The sequence below is a fragment of the Capra hircus genome, chromosome 16, assembly GCF_001704415.2.
Source record: "Capra hircus breed San Clemente chromosome 16, ASM170441v1, whole genome shotgun sequence".
Taxonomy (NCBI): Eukaryota; Metazoa; Chordata; class Mammalia; order Artiodactyla; family Bovidae; genus Capra; species Capra hircus.
Window position 1 is genome coordinate 36,107,716 of NC_030823.1, and position 18,889 is coordinate 36,126,604.

Here is an 18,889-nt window from a genome sequence, read left to right on the forward strand (position 1 = left end):
AAACTCTACTCACAATGTAATTATGGTATATGTTCCACCATTAATCAAAAAATCACAGTTAATAACTTTGGGAAGCAACCTTTCAGGCACATGGCATGAAATAAAAAAGGTGATATTCTTTTTATAAATTTTAAAGGTAGCACTGTCACGTGAAATACTCAAGAGTTTACAAGGGGGAAAAAGGGGCAGGAAAAAAATAAAATTTATATGCACTCTATATAAGCATGTAACTCCTAATGAAACTCATTAAATAGAAACACATGATTTTTGCGAATTCATTTGTACTTTATGCTTCTTTTTAATAGAAATTAAGTTAGTCAATTAATGTACATAATGCAGTGTTTGTTTTCCAGTCTAGGTGCTTTTCAGCATTCACTTTTGAGTTTCATGGTAAATGTTACTCAGCATCGAGATGTGGTTTGATGAGTGAACAGGGTCAAGCATCAGCTGTACTTAACATAGGACAGAAGGGGTTCAAGTTAACCTGCAGCTAACAACAGGGAAAATTAAAGAGACACAGACCTGCAAATAGTATCAACATGCATTATTAGGCCAAGATTCAAAGTTAACCCAACCCACACAGCTGCCTTCTCAACTGAGAGCACACAAGGAGAGGGATGACTTTATCGAGATCCACAGCCATAGTAGTAAGGTTCATCAGGGCGCAATCCATAAGCTGTGGCAGGGCGTCCAAGAATGCCGACAGACTGGCCAAAGCCATCCACTCCAAGGCTAAAAAGAGAAAGAGGAATAGTCAGTTATATTCTTCATCCCACTGCAGGTCAAGTAAGAGGCCTGGAGATTTACACCTCTGAAATTCTCTCTAGCAGCAAAATAACTTACGTGGCTGGCTATTATTAACTTTTTTCTTTTTAAAATTAGTACAGCCATAAAAATATGTTTATTAATAACTATTTAATTCTAATAACATGTTAAAAATGTTGAAAATCTCTGTCACCAGGCATCATCAGGGCAAAGAGAAAGATCAGAAAAGTTTTAATAAATTACATTCACAGATGGCTTATATGCCAGAATATGAAAAGATTTTACATGTTAGCAATTATCAGTAGTAGAATACATTGTTAGGAAATGATAAAATTAAAACTAGTAGAGTTTTGCTATTTATAATAAGATCTCTATTCCATAGGACTAATCCACTATTAGTAAGGACATGCAATTGAGTTTTAGCAGTAATCTCTCACTCAGAGCCAAATCATACTACAAGACTATGACTAAAGAAGATAAGGAATTTTTAAAAATTTGGAAGTTAGCCAGATTTGATATGCAAATTCTTCTTCTGACTCTTCAATGCAAAAAAAAAAAGACTAGTGCATGTTTTGAGTTATAGCAAGCTGATTATAACAGCAGATTGAAGTTAGAAATGTAGATTGAAACACAGATAAACTATTACTTAAAATTTATTTTTTTATCTAATAATAAATTTAGAAGAAAAAACACTTTTAAAGAGTCAGAGAATTATTAAACACTTAGCAAAATGACAAGAGACTTATTTTGCCAGGCAAATATGGCAGCTCTAACATGCTCATGCATAGCTCATGCAGTGAATGCTAGTGAGCTTATTTCCAATCAAAAGAAATTATTTATAATGCAGAAATGTAAGCTTTGAAAAATAAATATATTTAAATGATTTAAGATTGTTTGAGATTATGCTAAATGGAAAGACACTTTCCCCTTTATCAGCAAAATCTCAATGATTAAAAAATATATTCATATAGGCAGTAACTTCCTCTTACAACAGGAGATTAGGTTAAAGCACTTTAGAAGTAACTATTAAAATGTTAAGGTTTTAAATAATTTGTGTGCATGTGTTAGATTAGGACTAAATACTAAAAATAAAGGGCATATGTTAATAATTTGTGAATCTACCTTGCAGGGGAATGGGATTTCTGAAATACAAGGTTTACATTAGAATCTGTAATGAAAGATCCTGGACAGATCAAACTGTTGGGCTCCTTCTATATCAAAAATCGTGTCTGTTATTTATAAAAGCTGTTTGAAATTTTTAAGTCTGAATTTTATTTTGAAATGCCACAATGTAAGTATGCCCTTACCACTTTGGTCCCATGGAAAAAAAAGATTAAATTTTCTGATAAAGGGAAATTATTACCCTAGAGGTAGCTTTAAAGATGTTTTAGAAATTAATGGGAGTCCATGACTAGACACCTCTGTATCAGTTTAAAAACAGGAAAAGTTGGCCATTGAAAAATTTTCTCTTGAAGCACTAAGGCTAACAAATACTCATGTAACTAAACAACTCTCAATTATATAAAGGATGACTATATAGCCTGTGGATTTTAGCTCCTTTCCTTTTTCATCTTTCAGCTACTCCCTCCTTACATTTTAAAGCATCTCTTCCAAAGCTAAATAGCAGGAGACTTAGGTAAAACTCGATTTAATTTTGTCTTTATCAGTCTAGCAGCTGTGGTGAGACTACTTTCAAGAACTTGGAAACAAGAGGCATATGACTGATCAGTGAATACATATGCAAAAGTGCCTTCAAAACAGAACATCTCACAACAGAACAATATGACCTCAATTCTATCTAAAACGTGATGACGATACTGAGAAGAGAGTCTGTCAGCCATGTTGGCACAGAATAAGCTCTTCAGAGGCAACGCGGTAGTAGAACCAACCCAAGCAACTCCTTGGGGTGACTTATAACATCATCAGGACTACATGACCACTTTCTCAGGCTTGTCCTCATTGAGGAAGGGGCCTTAACAAAGGTTCTGAGTCTGAAGTTATTATATATTCAAGCTGCAAAACTATTTTTTATTTCTATGATCAATAAGCAAATGTCTAATTACTGTTTCATCATATGACCTGCCAACAAGACATTAAGTTTATCTATCTGATAGTTATACTTTCATTGTAAATTGACAAATGGATATTGTTTAATATGTCAGTCACATTTTTCGATAAGAATTATGTATCCCCATGTCAGTGAAAGTAAGACCAAACCTTGAACATCAGAGTTTGAATTTCCAAGCCTGCAGGTTTACTGTGATAAACTTCTATTTATGCACTGAACCCAGTGACAACATACAAGCCGATTTTTTTGAAGTTCCATAAATACCATTTGGGAAAATTTTTCAAATAAAAGAATTTGAAATCAACTCATAAAATGAGTTTTTCCGAAATTATCCATCATGTATCACAGATCAAATTGCTGTTTAAAGAATATTTGAAACATTGTAACCAGTTTGGGTGATACTCTCACATTAAGTCCTGCATCCTTTTGTATTATGAAAGATCAATCATATCTCTACAATTAATACCTTCTAAATAAAACTCACTCTGAAACAGAATAGTTTGATTCTTTAGTCACTTATCTGGTTCTAATATAGTGGGAAGTTAGACTTCTGGGGATGCTAAAACCTGGAGACAGATATTCTTTTGGGACATGTGGACACTTTATTTTCTCCCTTGGCTTAAAGATGTAGCCTTGTTAATACTGAACTGGTTCAAAACCAGGAGAGCCTAATATAAGTTTTCTGAATAGAAGCAGATAGATTATATAAATTCTGCTGGAAAGGGATAGACACATGAAAATAAAAAGAAGTGTCACAGCAAAAACTGGCTTTTCATAATCCACTAAGACTTGACTTAAGCCACTTGCATGCCGTCACCAGGGCCCTTGCGAACGAAGAGAAACTATTGTGGTATGCCGTACCTGCTCTTGCCCTATGTGCCCAACCTACTTCAGACAAGTTAGTGTATTTGGCTGTTTATATTGGAATTTAATCCAACACTTGCATGTGTGTTTCTGTACATAGGTATTCTCTTCCTGATACTCCTAACCTATATAAAAAAGCTGTGTGTTCCTTTAGATTAGAATATGCCACTACTAGACCACATTTTCTTTATAAGACTAATTATGTGGCATCATTTAACCTTTACCCTCAACATCCAGATATCATATTTTAGACCTCTCAATTAGAAAAATACCAAAATGCAAATATTGTTTCTTGAAAATATATAATTCTAAAGAGAATGGCTACTGTTTGCTGTGGAAAGACACCTAGGAAAGGTAAGGCCCCCTCCAATCCATTTGCTATTAAGTTTCAAGTCCCAAGAACAATGATTTTGGGGTACTTAGAAAAATAGTAAGTTCTTCCTAAGTAAAAACATATATTTAAAGTTCAAATTAAAACCACACCTAGGTTTTATTTTTAAACAATCATTTACAGATCTAATTAGCATTCAGCAAGCAAAAGACTAAATTTCCTGTAATATTTACAAGGCTTCAGAATAAATTTTCAACAGCATCCATTAGAATTCTAAACTCGAGATGATTCAGAGAGGGAGGGAAAAAAGAAATCCGGGTATGACAAGTGATGCTTCACATGCAGCACATGACAAGGGGACGGCAGCCAGCGGGGAGTCCTCGGCACTCCGAGGCGCTGAGACTTCTGTGCCAGAGAAGATGGCGTTCCTGTAGAAACAGAAAAATCACCTACCTCTGGCTGTTTGTGAGGCTTAATTAGTGCGTATTTGTAAAGCACTTTGAAATCCTTGGGTGAAAAGTGCTGCATAAGTGAAAAGTATTATCATTATTTTATTAATGTTAGATAAAAGCAATGCAAGTTTTTTCTTCTTTGAAATTTCCACATCAGCAAAACGAATGCAAAGCAAATAATGAATATGTTAGTGGATACTGCAGGAAGAAAAAGGATACACTCAAGTTCTCTTTTCATAGACGCATAGTATCTTTGACTTGCAAACATTCTTAGAAATAATCTATTCTACCCTTTCATTCACAACACCCTTGACTGGGTCTATACAGTTCTTGTCATAACACCTCCATCACACTACACAGTCAAGGCAGTTCGCCCCTTCTATAGACGCATCAAACTTTAGAAAGTTCTTTATGACAGTGAGCTGAAATCTGGTTCTATTGGTCCTAGAATTACCTCCTCAAACCACACAAGAAGTCTAATTATTCTTTAATATGACTACTTCACAACTCTCATTTAATCAATCCTCATGACATGATCTCTAAAATCATTTGCTTTCTAAAGCATTTTGATTTTTTTTTCAGTATTTATCTTAAAATAAGCTGAAAAGAAGGCAGTACTTACGTGGTCTGAAACCAGCATAGAACATAAAAATGAGATCCTGTTTCTGACTCTTTGCTAATATAGGCCCAAACTGTGTTGATCTTGAACCAAAATTTTAAGGTGTCATTACCACAATATGGCTTACATTGACTGTGTATGTTACAACTGAGTGTAATATACACATGGACACACATGAAATTGATAACTTAAAACTACCATGTTTAATTTCATGTTTTTAGCTTGGGTCTGTCTTTGGGGATTCTGTTCTCCCTATGCTAAAATCTTTTATGACAATATATTTACAAGTAGGAAAGTGATATATTAATTATCTATCTTTGTGATCCCTAAGATAATACTGAAGGCTGGAATTCTTTTGGGATTGTCAAGTGAAAGGATTTAGCATTTTTTGGAGGAAATAGCTCCAGGATATTATAACACTGTATGAAATAATTTAGTAATAGTCTTCTAGAACAGGTCATTCTTTTTATTAATTACTCCAGTATACTGAACATAGAACCCAAATCAGTATGTTTATCTAAGTTGACTGTAAATTTATCATCAGATAAATTTATAATTTCAGCTTAAGTATGATTTGTCATGGGAAGTTTATGTCTATATCCTTTGTACATCCATCCATTCAAATAGTACCTAAGCTTCTATAATGCGCTAAATATAGTGTTGAGAGTCAATGTTAAAAACAAAGGATGTGGTGCTTGGAAGGCAGTAAAATAAACAAGACATGGTCCCTGACCATGGAATGGCAGCAACTAACACGGAAACAAAATCTGAAAATATGTTGTGTTACCCTAGTACATTTATAAATTACTAGAGAGGAGAATAGGATCAAATATTTAATATAATGTGAGAGTATACTAAAGGTTGTATAAATTGTTACAGGAGAATCTCAAGAACTAGAAAGCCTTTATAGAAAACACTTTACCTTTTAATTATCTGTCACTTCCTTACATAGTAATTTGTTTTTGTCTTTATTTCCTATTAGAATGTAAGCACCATGAATGGTAAGAACTATCTTACCCATTGCTCTCCCACTAGCATTTAATATTGTGTCTGACATGCAATGGGATTTCAAAAAGCATTTGATTGCATGAATGGATGAATCTTAAAGGAAAAGCAGGATTTCACAAGTGGAAAGAGAGAATTCCTGGCCATGTGACAGCCTGAGCAAGAGAAAAGGCTGAAGGGCGAACGATTTGTTATGGTTAAAGTCTTAGGTTTGCAATGGAAGCAGTAGCAGGAGATAAAAGGTAGAAAGAGGGAATTTTAAGACTGGATTTTGAAAGTTCTTCATATGCCACGTGCGTGTGTTCATGCTAAGTCACTTCAGTTGTGTCTGACTCTTTGTGACCCTATGGATTATAGCCCGCCAGGTTCCTCTGTCCATGGGATTTTCCCAGCAAGAATACAAGAGTGGGTTGCCATGCTTTCCTCCAGGGGACCTTCCCAACTCAGGGACTGGACCTGCATCTCTTAATCTCCGTATTGGCAGGCGTGTTCTTTACCACCAGCACCACCTGTGAAGCCCTCATATGCCACACTAAGAATCAAATACTTCTGGAGAATTGTCAGTGGTTTTTAAGAAGGGAAACAATTTGCTTCTGTGTTTTAGAAAGATAACTGGGGTGACAAGCAGTTGAGAAGCAACAGCACAGGAAACATTTAAGAGAATATTAAGGCTGTCTATATGTGAGGTACCGCAAGTCTGTAGAGGCAATGGCAGAACTAACTATGATCAGATATACTACATTTCATGACAAAAAGGTATCTTTTCTCTTTTGAAATGGATTTTTAAGCTATACCTTTACTATTTGTTAACTGAGAATGAAGAGAAGAATTTCAAAAATGGCCAAAAGTTTGAAGCTATAGTTAACTGGAATGAAACATTTTCCCTTTAACATGGGAATATGTTTCATCAAATAACTAAGAGGCTGTAGAACTCCATTTATTAATAGAAGAAATCAGATTGTAGAAGCAGTTTGTCTTTTTATTGAATAGGAAGAGTTTGGTTATTCTGGCAGAGAGAAACATTTTTTGCTGGAAATTCATACACAGAGCAACAAGAGAAGTGTGGATTGAATGAGATAATGCTTATAAAACTATACCTAACACTTGTATTTGTTGTTGTTGTTGTTGAGTCGTTAAGCCGTGTTCAACTCTTGAGACCCAATAGACTGTAGCCCGCCAGGCTTCTCTGTCCATGGGAATTCTCACACAAGAATACTACTCCAGGGGATCTTCCCGACCCAGGGATCAAACCTGCGTCTCCTGTATTGGCAAGTGGATTCTTTACCACTGAGCCACCTTTGAATACAATACAAATGAGCCACATTTATATGCATTATAAATAATGATGCATTATTTAATCAAAATCTAAGTGTGTGCAATTTACAGACCTACCACTAGATGGAGAGCTTGCTTTATCACTGAGTACCACTTTTACAAAGTGTGAAAGCAAGCTTTATCAAATTTAAGCTTCTCAGCATATTTAACATTGACAGAATGTGGTTTCCATTGTTTTTTCATACAATTTATATCTTTAATTTATATATTTGATATAATTTAGTTAAGCAGTTGCGTTAAATAGGAATCTCTTATCATTCATTTACAAAAAGTTTTGTGAATGAGGCCTATGAAAAGAACAGAAGATGCTGATTGTCCTGGACACTGAAAAATGTACTGCCTTTATAATGTTAAAGTACTACTGTCACAGGAAAGCTTCTAAAATTATCATTTAACTTGTCAATAACCCTTTGTTTCTATAAGTGTATATACAGAAGATAGATCTTTTAGGTTGCTCAAAGGTGTTACTTTTTGCTTTTGGCTTGAGCCTTTGTATTACTGAGAAAATGAGTAGAGTGAAGCAGTCTTTTAATGAGTTTCACCAATACGTATCATTTAGCTGACACTTTCCATTTAGTTTTCTTTTAGTCTTTTATATGTATGATTGTCACTTTTTCCTTTATTCTGATAAAATTAAATGGCTAGAGAATCTTAAAAAATCATATTTTTTGTGAAATCAAACTAAGTAATATTTTCCTCAAAATTAAGGGTAAATGACAGTAGGAGTGGGAGGTTGTATTTAATGTATAAATTTGGAACTTACTAAAAATTTTTTTTGGAAAAGACACCTATCAGTTCTAAGGGGAAAATACCACCTCAGGGACAAATCCTTTCAATTTAGTTACTCTACTGAGATGCTACAGATAAAAACCAATTTGTACTAATGATAGAGAAAGCATGTGTAAAATAGTCATTGATTTATTTCAAATGGAAAGAAGTTCCATTTCATGGACACTCTTCTAATATCATTCAATTTACACTCATTATACATCTTAATATGTTATTTAACCCATCTACAAAGCCTAGTTTAATGATTATATTTTTCATGCGGAGATATTACAGTTGGTACTTTTTTCATATTATATTATCTGGCCCTTTTTATTTTTAAAAAACTCTTACAATCTCATTTAGATTCTTATATTAACTCTAGTTCTTGGGTATCCTAGGTCTTTTGCCATTGCTTCCGGCATTTCTTCACGACAGTCTCTTTCTTCATGAGCTTCATAATTTTTTACTGTGTTCAACTTTAGGTTTTTTTGTTGTTTCTTGCCTGTCTGCTAGCTGTCGAGCTTGGGAATACTTCTACTGAGAGGTTCCATATTTATCATACATCAAGGTCCTGGGATTTCACTGTCCTGAAACCATTTGAAAGATAATTTCTTGACTTGGGGTTTCCTGAACTAGATGTATAAATTCTGACCCCACATTTTTGCATGGAGCAAGCGTATGATTCCTCTCCCTCATGAGTGACTATCTTCCCCATCTAAGACCCTATCTAGGGTCTGAGGGCAGAAGACAAGTTTTAGTTACTTTTCTGGGCTGGTGAATTAAAATCATCTAGTCCTCTTTTCAACCAAAGAGAAAAAGGCAGCTCTTTGAAGTTCCAGGCTCTATGTAGGGAATTTAGAATTCTGTTTTATCTTTCTATACCATGTAAGCTATACCTAGTTCAATATTCTTGTGGTAATTATCTTTAGTGTGTGTGTCATGTAGGGTTATATTCTACCTTTTCTGTATCTATACAGGAAGGGGTACCAAGTCAGGTCAGTTTACCATCTTGCTGGAGTCCCTTCTACTTTATTCTTATTAATCTGCTTTATACATCAAAGGAAAGAAGATATAAGTCCTATATTTCTGCGACTCAAAACTGGCTTTCTTGAACAGAACAATGACTTGAAAGAAATGGCTGGAGCTGACAGAAGATATTTTCTTTTCTCTTATCTGTACCAGTGTTGTAGCGTTCTAATAGGTGCCTCATAGCAGTTGTCAGATGTGACTGTGATGCTGGAGTTAATTCTTACTGAAACCTATAATGGTCTCAAAATTTCTAGAGCAATCTTTTAATGAAAGTATACCATCTTGTAATCTTTAACTTGAATTTCTTCAATTTAGTACAGGACTTCTTGAAATTAGCAGTTCTATAATATCAAGCAATGCCTCAGTTCACACTACCAAATGTTAAGGGAACTTGCTGAGCTGCTTAAGTAACCCCTAGGTCAATAAACTGAGTCATTAGCACCTCTTTTAAAGAACTGTTTATCTGTTACTGGTTCAACATTTATATAATCTGTCATAATACTTTGGTTTTTTTAAGGTACAAAAATTACTGCTGTAGGCTTAAAGTAGAGAGTTTAAGTAGCGATGTTTTCACAGTGATAGTTTGACCATACTGTCTGGTACCGAGTGAGTTAAAGACTGAACACCACAGCTAATTACTATATAATGCTAACCTTAGTTGCTGGTTCATTTTGAGACTCTTTAAAATATGAACTGTGTATTTTACCCCTATGCACTCTCTTAATGATTTGTTTTTTTAGACTGAAATCACTTCCAGCCATCAGTTAGGCTCTTGGTCTCTACATATGCACTTCTCTAAGCACAAATATTTCTTTTTCCTATTGGTCTGCCAGCTCTGTCAGAGCAAATTTCACTTTAAACTAAATGCTATGATACTTAAAACCTCTTGGATTACTCAGGCTGCTAGTGTGATCTATGACCTTCCAAGAATGACAGCTGAACTTTCCAATTTGCTTATACTGCTTGGGGAACTAAAAGCACATGCCAAGGAGAAAAATGTTTCTGATGTTGAACAGAGAGGAGAGTTCTTGTTGGAGGTGGGAGCAGGAGACTATTAAGTACTGAAAAATACTAATAAGAAATGAAAAGAAACTAAACACGCTGTAAAGTCTAAGAGCTCGAGCATAATTCAAAAGTTAATGCTGCCATTAAAAATTTTTTGGCCAGTTAAAATATGAATAATGACCTTCAGTTACTGAAGTTTAAACACCAACCAGAATCTTAGGAAGATAATGCACTATCAAAATGAACAAGTTCAAGAGATGGAACCAAAATGATCACAAATACCATACCTAATGGGCTATATCAACTCCCCATCATTCTTTAAAAAACACACAGAAACCTGACATCTAGATATAATCGTAGAGGTAAGGTAATATCTAATATTCATGCTACCCCTACTGACATATCAGTCTCCTCTAAATTAAAAATTAATGTTATGCTTCTGGTAAAATATGGTCTCCAAAGTCCTTAAATAAATTATTAATACAGTTTGGGAATATTTTAATATAGTTTTAAAACTTAACTTTTACTACCTTTCATAAGAGGTACACAAATATTAGTTGTAAAAAAAACTTAAAAATCTTATCAAATATATGTTAATGTAAAGTTTCTAATTTATGCCCTACTCTATTTATTTACTTATTTGTCTCAGTAATTTTTAGGCTTCAGTTCAGTTCAGCTGCTCAGTCGTGTCCGACTCTTTGTGATCCCATGAATTGCAGCACACCAGGCCTCCCTGTCCATCACCAACTCCCGGAGTTCACTCAGACTCATGTCCATTGAGCCAGTGATGCCATCCAACCATCTCATCCTCTGTCGTCCTCTTTTCCTCCTGCGCCCAATCCCTCCCAGCATCAGAGTCTTTTCCAGTGAGTCAACTCTTCGCATGAGGTGGCCAAAGTACTGGTGCTTCAGCTTTAGCATCATTCCCTCCAAAGAACACCCAGGGCTGATCGCCTTCAGAACGGACTGGTTGGATCTCCCTGCAGTCCAAGGGACTCTCAGGAGTCTTCTCCAACACCACAGTTCAAAAGCATCAATTCTTCGGCGCTCAGCTTTCTTCACAGTCCAACTCTCACACCCATACATGACTACTGGAAAAATCATAGCCTTGACTAGACGGACCTTTGTTGGCAAAGTAATGTCTCTGCTTTTCAATATGCTCTCTAGGTTGGTCATAACTTTCCTTCCAAGGAGTAAGCGTCTTTTTATTTCATGGTTACAGTCACCATCTACGGTGATTTTGGAGCCCCCCAAAATAAAGTCTGACACTGTTTCCCCATCTATTTCCCACAAAGTGATGGGACCAGATGCCATGATCTTCGTTTTCTGAATGTTGAGCTTTAAGCCAACTTTTTCACTCTCCTCTTTCACTTTCATCAAGAGGCTTTTTAGTTCCTCTTCACTTTCTGCCATAAGGGTGGTATCATCTGCATATATGAGGTTATTGATAATTCTCCCGGCAATCTTGATTCCAGCTTGTGCTTCTTCCAGCCCAGCATTTCTCATGATGTACTCTGCATGGAAGTTAAATAAGCAGGGTGACAATATACAGCCTTGACGTACTCCTTTTCCTATTTGGAACCAGTATGTTGTTCTATGTCCAGTTCTAACTGTTGCTTCCTGACCTGCATATAGGTTTCTCCAGAGGCAGGTCAGGTGCTCTGGTATTCCCATCTCCTTCAGAATTTTCCACAGTTTATTGTGATCCACACAGTCAAAGGCTTTGGCATAGTCAATAAAGCAGAAATAGATGTTTTTCTGGAACTCTCTTGCTTTTTCCATGATCCAGCGGATGTTGGCAATTTGATCTCTGCTTCCTCTGTCTTTTCTAAAACCAGCTTGAACATCTGGAAGTTCACGGTTCATGTATTGCTGAAGCCTGGCTTGGAGATTTTTGAGTATTACTTTACTAGTGTGTGAGATGAGTGCAATTGTGCAGTAGTTTGAGCATTCTTTGGCATTGCCTTTCTTTGGGATTGGAATGAAAACTGCCCTTTTCCAGTCCTGTGGCCACTGCTGAGTTTTCCACATTTGCTGGCATATTGAGTGCAGCATTTTTACAGCATCATCTTTCAGGATTTGAAATAGCTCCACTGGAATTCCATCACCTCCACTAGCTTTGTTTATAGTGATGCTTTCTAAGGCCCACTTGACTTCACATTCCAGGATGTCTGGCTCTAAGTGAGTGATCATACCATCGCGATTATCTTGGTCGTGAAGATCTTTTTTGTACAGTTCTTCTGTGTATTCTTGCCACCTCTTCTTAATATCTTCTGCTTCTGTTAGGTCCATACCATATCTGTCCTTTATCAAGCCCATCTTTGCATGAAATGTTCCCTTGGTATCTCTAATTTTCTTGAAGAGATCTCTAGTCTTTCCCATTCTGTTGTTTTCTTCTATTTCTTTGCATTTTTAGGCTTAGCAGCCTTCAAATTACCTTTGGCTAATAAAAATCAAGTGGTGATTGATAAAGACCTTTTTTCATAGCTAAATCAAACTAAGTAATATTTTTATAAAATTGAGGGCACAAATATGGATACTAGAAACTATATTTAAACAAATTAAAAGTGCATGGTTTTAACTTGATTCTAAATGAGTTTATAATATCAAATATACAATGAGTATTTCCTTACATTATTATGACATTCTGTTTTTTAATAAGAAGATTGATTTATTCTTTAAATCTATAGTGCTTTATAATTTTCAAACTTCATACACATGATTTCCCATGATCCAATAAAAACACCTTTGCCCCCACCCACATCTTGCCTCTCCCCTCCCCCTTCCCTCTGGTAACCACTAGTCTGTTCTCTATATCTGTGAGTCTGCGTTTTTGTTTTATTCACTAGTTTGCTGTATATTTTAGATTCTGCATAGAAGTGACATCATACAGTATTTACTTTTTTCTTTGACTTATTTCACTTAGCATAATTAAAACATATATTGGGCAGTGATATACAGGTATTTTCAGCCACTAACTCAGTAGTTTCAGTAATCAATACAGGTCAGATAAATATTCAATAGTTATTTAGTGCCTTCTAGAGCACTTAGGATCTCAGAACATTACATAATATACCAATATTGCATTTAGCACTAGAAGAACAGGTACTAAATTAAATCTCTACTCGAATTTATAAACTCTCTTGGTTCCTGAGAATGCATTTATTTTATTATAGGTCTGTACAAAAGAAGGTAAATTCATTTTCTACTTATGTCTAAGGCTAATTTTCGGTTGTCAAGATACAACCTGATTGAAACCATCCTGGTCAACCAGGTTGCAGTCTTGTGATGATGAAACAAGGTATTTCTAATATTTTCTTCATAAGATGGGGCTAAGCACCTTTTGCAAGAACTGACAAGCAAATTCAGTGAAGACTGGAATGCAGAAGTATACGATTCTAAAGATTACTTTTCTGACTTGTGTCCCCTTACTATATTTTAAATTGAAGTTATTATTTTCAAAGCAACATAAGGAAAGACAGTTTTTTTCTTTAATCACTGATGTAAATGGCTTTTTTCCCCCTGTGATTATGTTTACAAATTCAGCAAAACAAACTTAAGTATGAGCTTATCAACAACTCCTGCATTTTATTAAAGTTAGTGGGGTGTGATGACCTCAAAACGAGAATATCTGGATATGATTTATGTCTCTACTGATATAACTTGTTTCGGTCTGTATCTGTAACTTTCTTTGTCACGACTTTTTTTTGTGTGTGTGGTAAAATAAGAATAATGGCTATCCCTTTTAACATCTCTCTGCCTTGAGATTATTGTATTTCCAAGTCTCTTACAAGAACAGTACAAAGACTCTTATAGCATGTATTTGGTGTTGTTATTGTTATGACATATGAAAATGATAGAACCTTCCCCTAAAAATACTTAAGAAATTCTGGCTCCTGCCATATAATCCAGACTGTTAAGAGATACTCTATCATACTTGGCATGCTTCTTACACATGCTTTCTGTTTGCCTTTACAGAGCTCTTACATAATTCATAAAGATTTATGCCAACACATAGGCAACTAATTGTTGTTGCACTAAAATAATGCCATGGCCAATCATATCTTTCTTTACCATAGTGAGACTGGACTGCTTATATAAATAAAATTATTCAATCAAAATCCTTCAGATGCTATGTCAAGATTGATGCAAATGATACAGCACCTTTAGGGATGAATAACATGGGGAAAGTCTCTTTACATGCTTTTTCAATATTATAAAAATATTCTGGGAGTTTATTTTGAAAGTAGTAAATCAAGGATAAAGTTTTTAGTTATTCCACACAAATCATCACTCCCCACATTGCATAAGTTCCTGTACTTAGGTTTACTGCTACAGTGCTGGCTTTTCTTTGAAAAGGGCACAGGGTTATAAAAGTGTTTAGGGTGGGTATTTTCATTCTGTGATGTTTGCTGTCTTGGGATTGTGCCAACCTGACAATATGGGATATATAAGCAAAGCTGGGCAACTATGAGGAGAATTCTTCAGAGAGATGGAAATGTACCATACATTTCTGAGATCACAGGCAGTACAGGGTTTTAAGTAGTATTTCCAACGGGCACACAGGTATATTAGTTATTTCAAGTATAAAGGACAAGGAAAGATTACAAATTGATTTAAAATGATGATGGTGCCCACCTGCTGATGGAAAATACTATTTCCTTGCCCCAGATTTTAGAAGAGAAAGGCAAGATGCAACTGTAGGATATTGACACAGTTTCTGCTTTCCCTTAGTATATACAGGGAATGAGTTGAGCTATAACCACCCAATATTTATAAAGCCCTTAAAATCCAGAAATCTTAAAAAAATAAAACATTTTGAGACTTTTAAGAATTCCTGCCTTTTACTACCTCAAAAGAGATCTCAGCATGGAGTTTAAGCACCCAAGTGAATACAGCTTTACAGAGTTTCTTGTATCAGTTTAAGTTACAGTTGTAATTTAAAAATTTACTTGCCTAACTATGATCATAGAAGCCTCCTCCCATCCTTTCACATTTGAGGGGCTCTAAATTAGCCACTTGAAATTGTCCACACAAATCTGGATCCCTTTTTAAGACTGCTTTGCCTTTTAAGTTCTGACAGGCCAATAAAGAGGTACTTTGTTTTTGGCTGGAAAAACCTGAAATGGAAAGAATTTCTGAAAAAGTGGGATGTATCAACTTTAGATAAAGCTAAACATAAAAGACTGGCTTAAAAATATATTAAAGTATGTTATATTATTTGATACAGAATGCAGACTTATGTCCACAAATGAGATGATATTCAGAAAATCATTAACTATGCTCCTCTCTATACATCTATTCAAAATACTATTTAAAACCTTTAATTTTGACTGTAGGCACACGAAAGTATTTGTTGGTTATGCCTCTCTAGTCTGAAATATGTAGCTTTTATGTAAAAACCAACATAGACATACATAGATTTTTATGTTCACCAATAATTAACTTTAATGATAAAAGTATAAAGTTTAGAAAAATACTAATCATTCTTTTCAAATACAAAAACAAAGCATCATTTGAAAATAGATTCTATAGCAGAGTGTCACATTTGTTTCTCCAAAGTAGATCTGAGTTATATTTAGTTGGCAGAGCCACTGAATACTTAATGAGATTATGAAGTGATTTGGACTACCACTGAAAAACTTCATATTGGCCTAAAATTCCTACAAGTAAATGAAGGGGGTGACAGAGGATGAGATGGCTGGATGGCATCACTGACTCAATGGACATGAGTTTGAGCAAACTCTGAGAGCTAGTGAAGGACAGGGAAACCTGGTGTGCTGTAGTACATGGGTTCGCAGAACTGGACATGACTCAGAGACTGAACAACAATAAAATCTACAGGATTATAGCTCATAGTTAATCCCCTGAATTCCAGAGTTCCCTTCCATAACCCTCAATGGAGGCTTACTGCCTTTTTTTAAAAATGAGAAAATCTGATGCATTTTAACAAATCTAAAACTCTTTCACTTAAAATTTTTCAGAATTCATCAACAGCTATGATATCAGCATTAAAAAAAGTTCAAAAGCTAAACTGTTTTATCTCTCATTTCCTTGGGAATATCTACCTACTTATACCTACCTCCTTCCTTCCCTATCTATCTTACTATGTAAAATGAAAGCTTTCTACTAAGTAAACCTTTGCTCATGAGATGGGAGACATCAAAAAGTAACATTTACATCAAGCTCTTTGACACAATGTCTCTTCAAATCTCACTATTCAAATTATGTTTTGTAGGACACTGACATGTTTCTTTTTCTTCCAAGGAGTAAGCGTCTTTTAATTTCATGGCTCCAATCACCATCTGCAGTGATTTTGGAGCCCCCAAAAATACAGTCTGACACTGTTTCCCCATCTATTTCCCATGAAGTGATGGGACCCGATGACATGATCTTCGTTTTCTGAATGTTGAGCTAGCTTTAAGCCAACTTTTTCACTCTCCTCTTTCACTTTCATCAAGAGGCTTTTTAGTTCCTCTTCACTTTCTGCCATAAGGGTGGTATCATCTGCATATCTGAGGTTATTGATAATTCTCCTGGCAATCTTGATGCCAGCTTGTGCTTCTTCCAGTCCAGCGTTTCTCATGATGTACTCTGCATAGAGGTTAAATAAGCAGGGTGACAATATACAGCCTTGACGTACTCCTTTTCCTATTTGGAACCAGTCTGTTGTTCCATGTCCAGTTCTAACTGTTGCTTCCTGACCTGCATATAGGTTTCTCCAGAGGCAGGTCGGGTGCTCTGGTATTCCCATCTCCTTCAGAATTTTCCACAGTTTATTGTGATCCACACAGTCAAAGGCTTTGGCATAGTCAATAAAGCAGAAATAGATGTTTTTCTGGAACTCTCTTGCTTTTTCCATGATCCAGCAGATGTTGGCAATTTGATCTCTGGTTCCTCTGCCTTTTCTAAAACCAGCTTGAACATCTGGAAGTTCATGGTTCACGTATTGCTGAAGCCTGGCTTGGGGAATTTTGAGTATTACTTTACTAGTGTGTGAGATGAGTGCAATTGTGTGGTAGTTTGAGCATTCTTTGGAAGAAAAGTTATGACCAACCTAGAGAGCATATTCAAAAGCAGAGACATTACTTTGCCAACAAAGGTCAGTCTAGTCAAGGCTATGTTTTTTTCTGTGGTCATGTATGGATGTGAGAGTTGGACTGTGAAGAAAGCTGAGTGCCAAAGAATTGATTCTTTTGAAATGTGGTGTTGGAGAAGACTCTTGAGAGTCCCTTGGACTGCAAGGAGATCCAACCAGTCCATTCTGAAGGAGATCAACCCTGGGATTTCTTTGGAAGGAATGATGCTAAAGCTGAAACTCCAGTAGTTTGGCCACCTCATGCGAAGAGTTGACTCATTGGAAAAGATTTTGACGCTGGGAGGGATTGGGCGCAGGAGGAAAAGAGGATGACCGAGGATGAGATGGCTGGATGGCATCACCAACTCGATGGACGTGAGTCTGAGTGAACTCCGGGAGTTGGTGATGGACAGGGAGGCCTGGCGTGCTGTGATTCCTGGGGTTGCAAAGGTTCGGACATGACTGAGCAACTGAACTGACTGACTGACATGTTTCTAAAGAGGCATTCTACTACATAGGTACAAAAAGCTGTTGTCTGAATCAGTCCCTCCAAAGTGCTTATTGTTATAATGAAGTAACTGAATTCTAGTGAATCACCAGAGCATTAAGGAGCAGTATTATTAAACAACCTATGTAAAACTCAGGAGGTTGTATTTTAATAATAATGTGATTCTTTGCCAAATATTGCACTGCTTAGTTTAAAATGCAAAAATATTAATGTTTACTTATTTGTCTAAGGAAATTCATCACAATATCTTTAAAAATTATTTTTATTTTTTCTGGTTTTGAAATATTATTGACATATAATATTGTCATTAGATTATCTTTTTTCTTCTGGAAAAAATGTTAAAGGTATAATCTTTTGTAACAGAAGTTAAGTTAACAAATAGCATGCTCTTAAAAAAGTATCTAAGATATTATGGCATTCTTCTCTAATGATTAACTGGTGTTGTCTAAAGATTAAGGACAAGCAAAAAATGTTTAAGACATTTATGTCAGTGGGACACACACACATTTAATCAAGGTGTGAGAACAATATAGAAGTTGGCAGGAACAGGTAGAAGACCACTGATACATAAAAACTGACACTGTACTTAGTATTAATTATTTAATTATTTTTCTAAGCCTGATAATACTATTACCTTTAAAAATCTTTTTAAAGAGTGAAATAAAGAATAATAAATATGATATTTTAAGTCATTTCAAAAAACTATATTTTAACCCTGAACTATATATATCCTTCTCAATGGGAAAAGGATTATTTCTTATTGATTTTTATCCTTTGAGTCCATCCAAGTGTTTCTAAATTAAAAAGGTTACTGAATAAAATAAATTTTAAATGTTAAAAATAAAACATTAAATGTATATTCTTACTTCAATTGTATTTTTATTTAATACTCTATAAAGTTATCTTCATTCATCATCACAGAAACTTTAAGTAAAAATTAAAAGTATCTTTTGGAAATAAAATAATCTCCAATAGTATATAATCTGTACTTCTGATAAACTGATTATCAACAGGTCAACTAGTTAAGACCCAATAATAAAGTAACAAGATCAAAAAACCTTT

At 35.2% G+C, this 18,889-nt stretch overlaps 1 protein-coding gene across 2 annotated transcripts in view; it reads right to left on the minus strand.

Annotated features, from left to right (window-relative positions):
- Nucleotides 265–18,889, minus strand: part of KIFAP3 (kinesin associated protein 3) — a 145,864-nt gene continuing 127,239 nt past the window's right edge. The window contains exons 20-21 of one of the 2 annotated variants that reach the window (XM_013970173.2): nucleotides 4,482–4,550; nucleotides 275–732 (exon numbers count right to left, since the gene is read on the minus strand). In XM_013970173.2, the coding sequence (XP_013825627.1) occupies nucleotides 4,505–4,550 (46 nt within the window). In that variant the 3' untranslated portion in view covers nucleotides 275–732; nucleotides 4,482–4,504. Of the gene's footprint in view, nucleotides 733–4,481; nucleotides 4,551–18,889 lie in introns of both variants that reach the window. The other variant, XM_005690630.2, reaches the window with a different exon arrangement.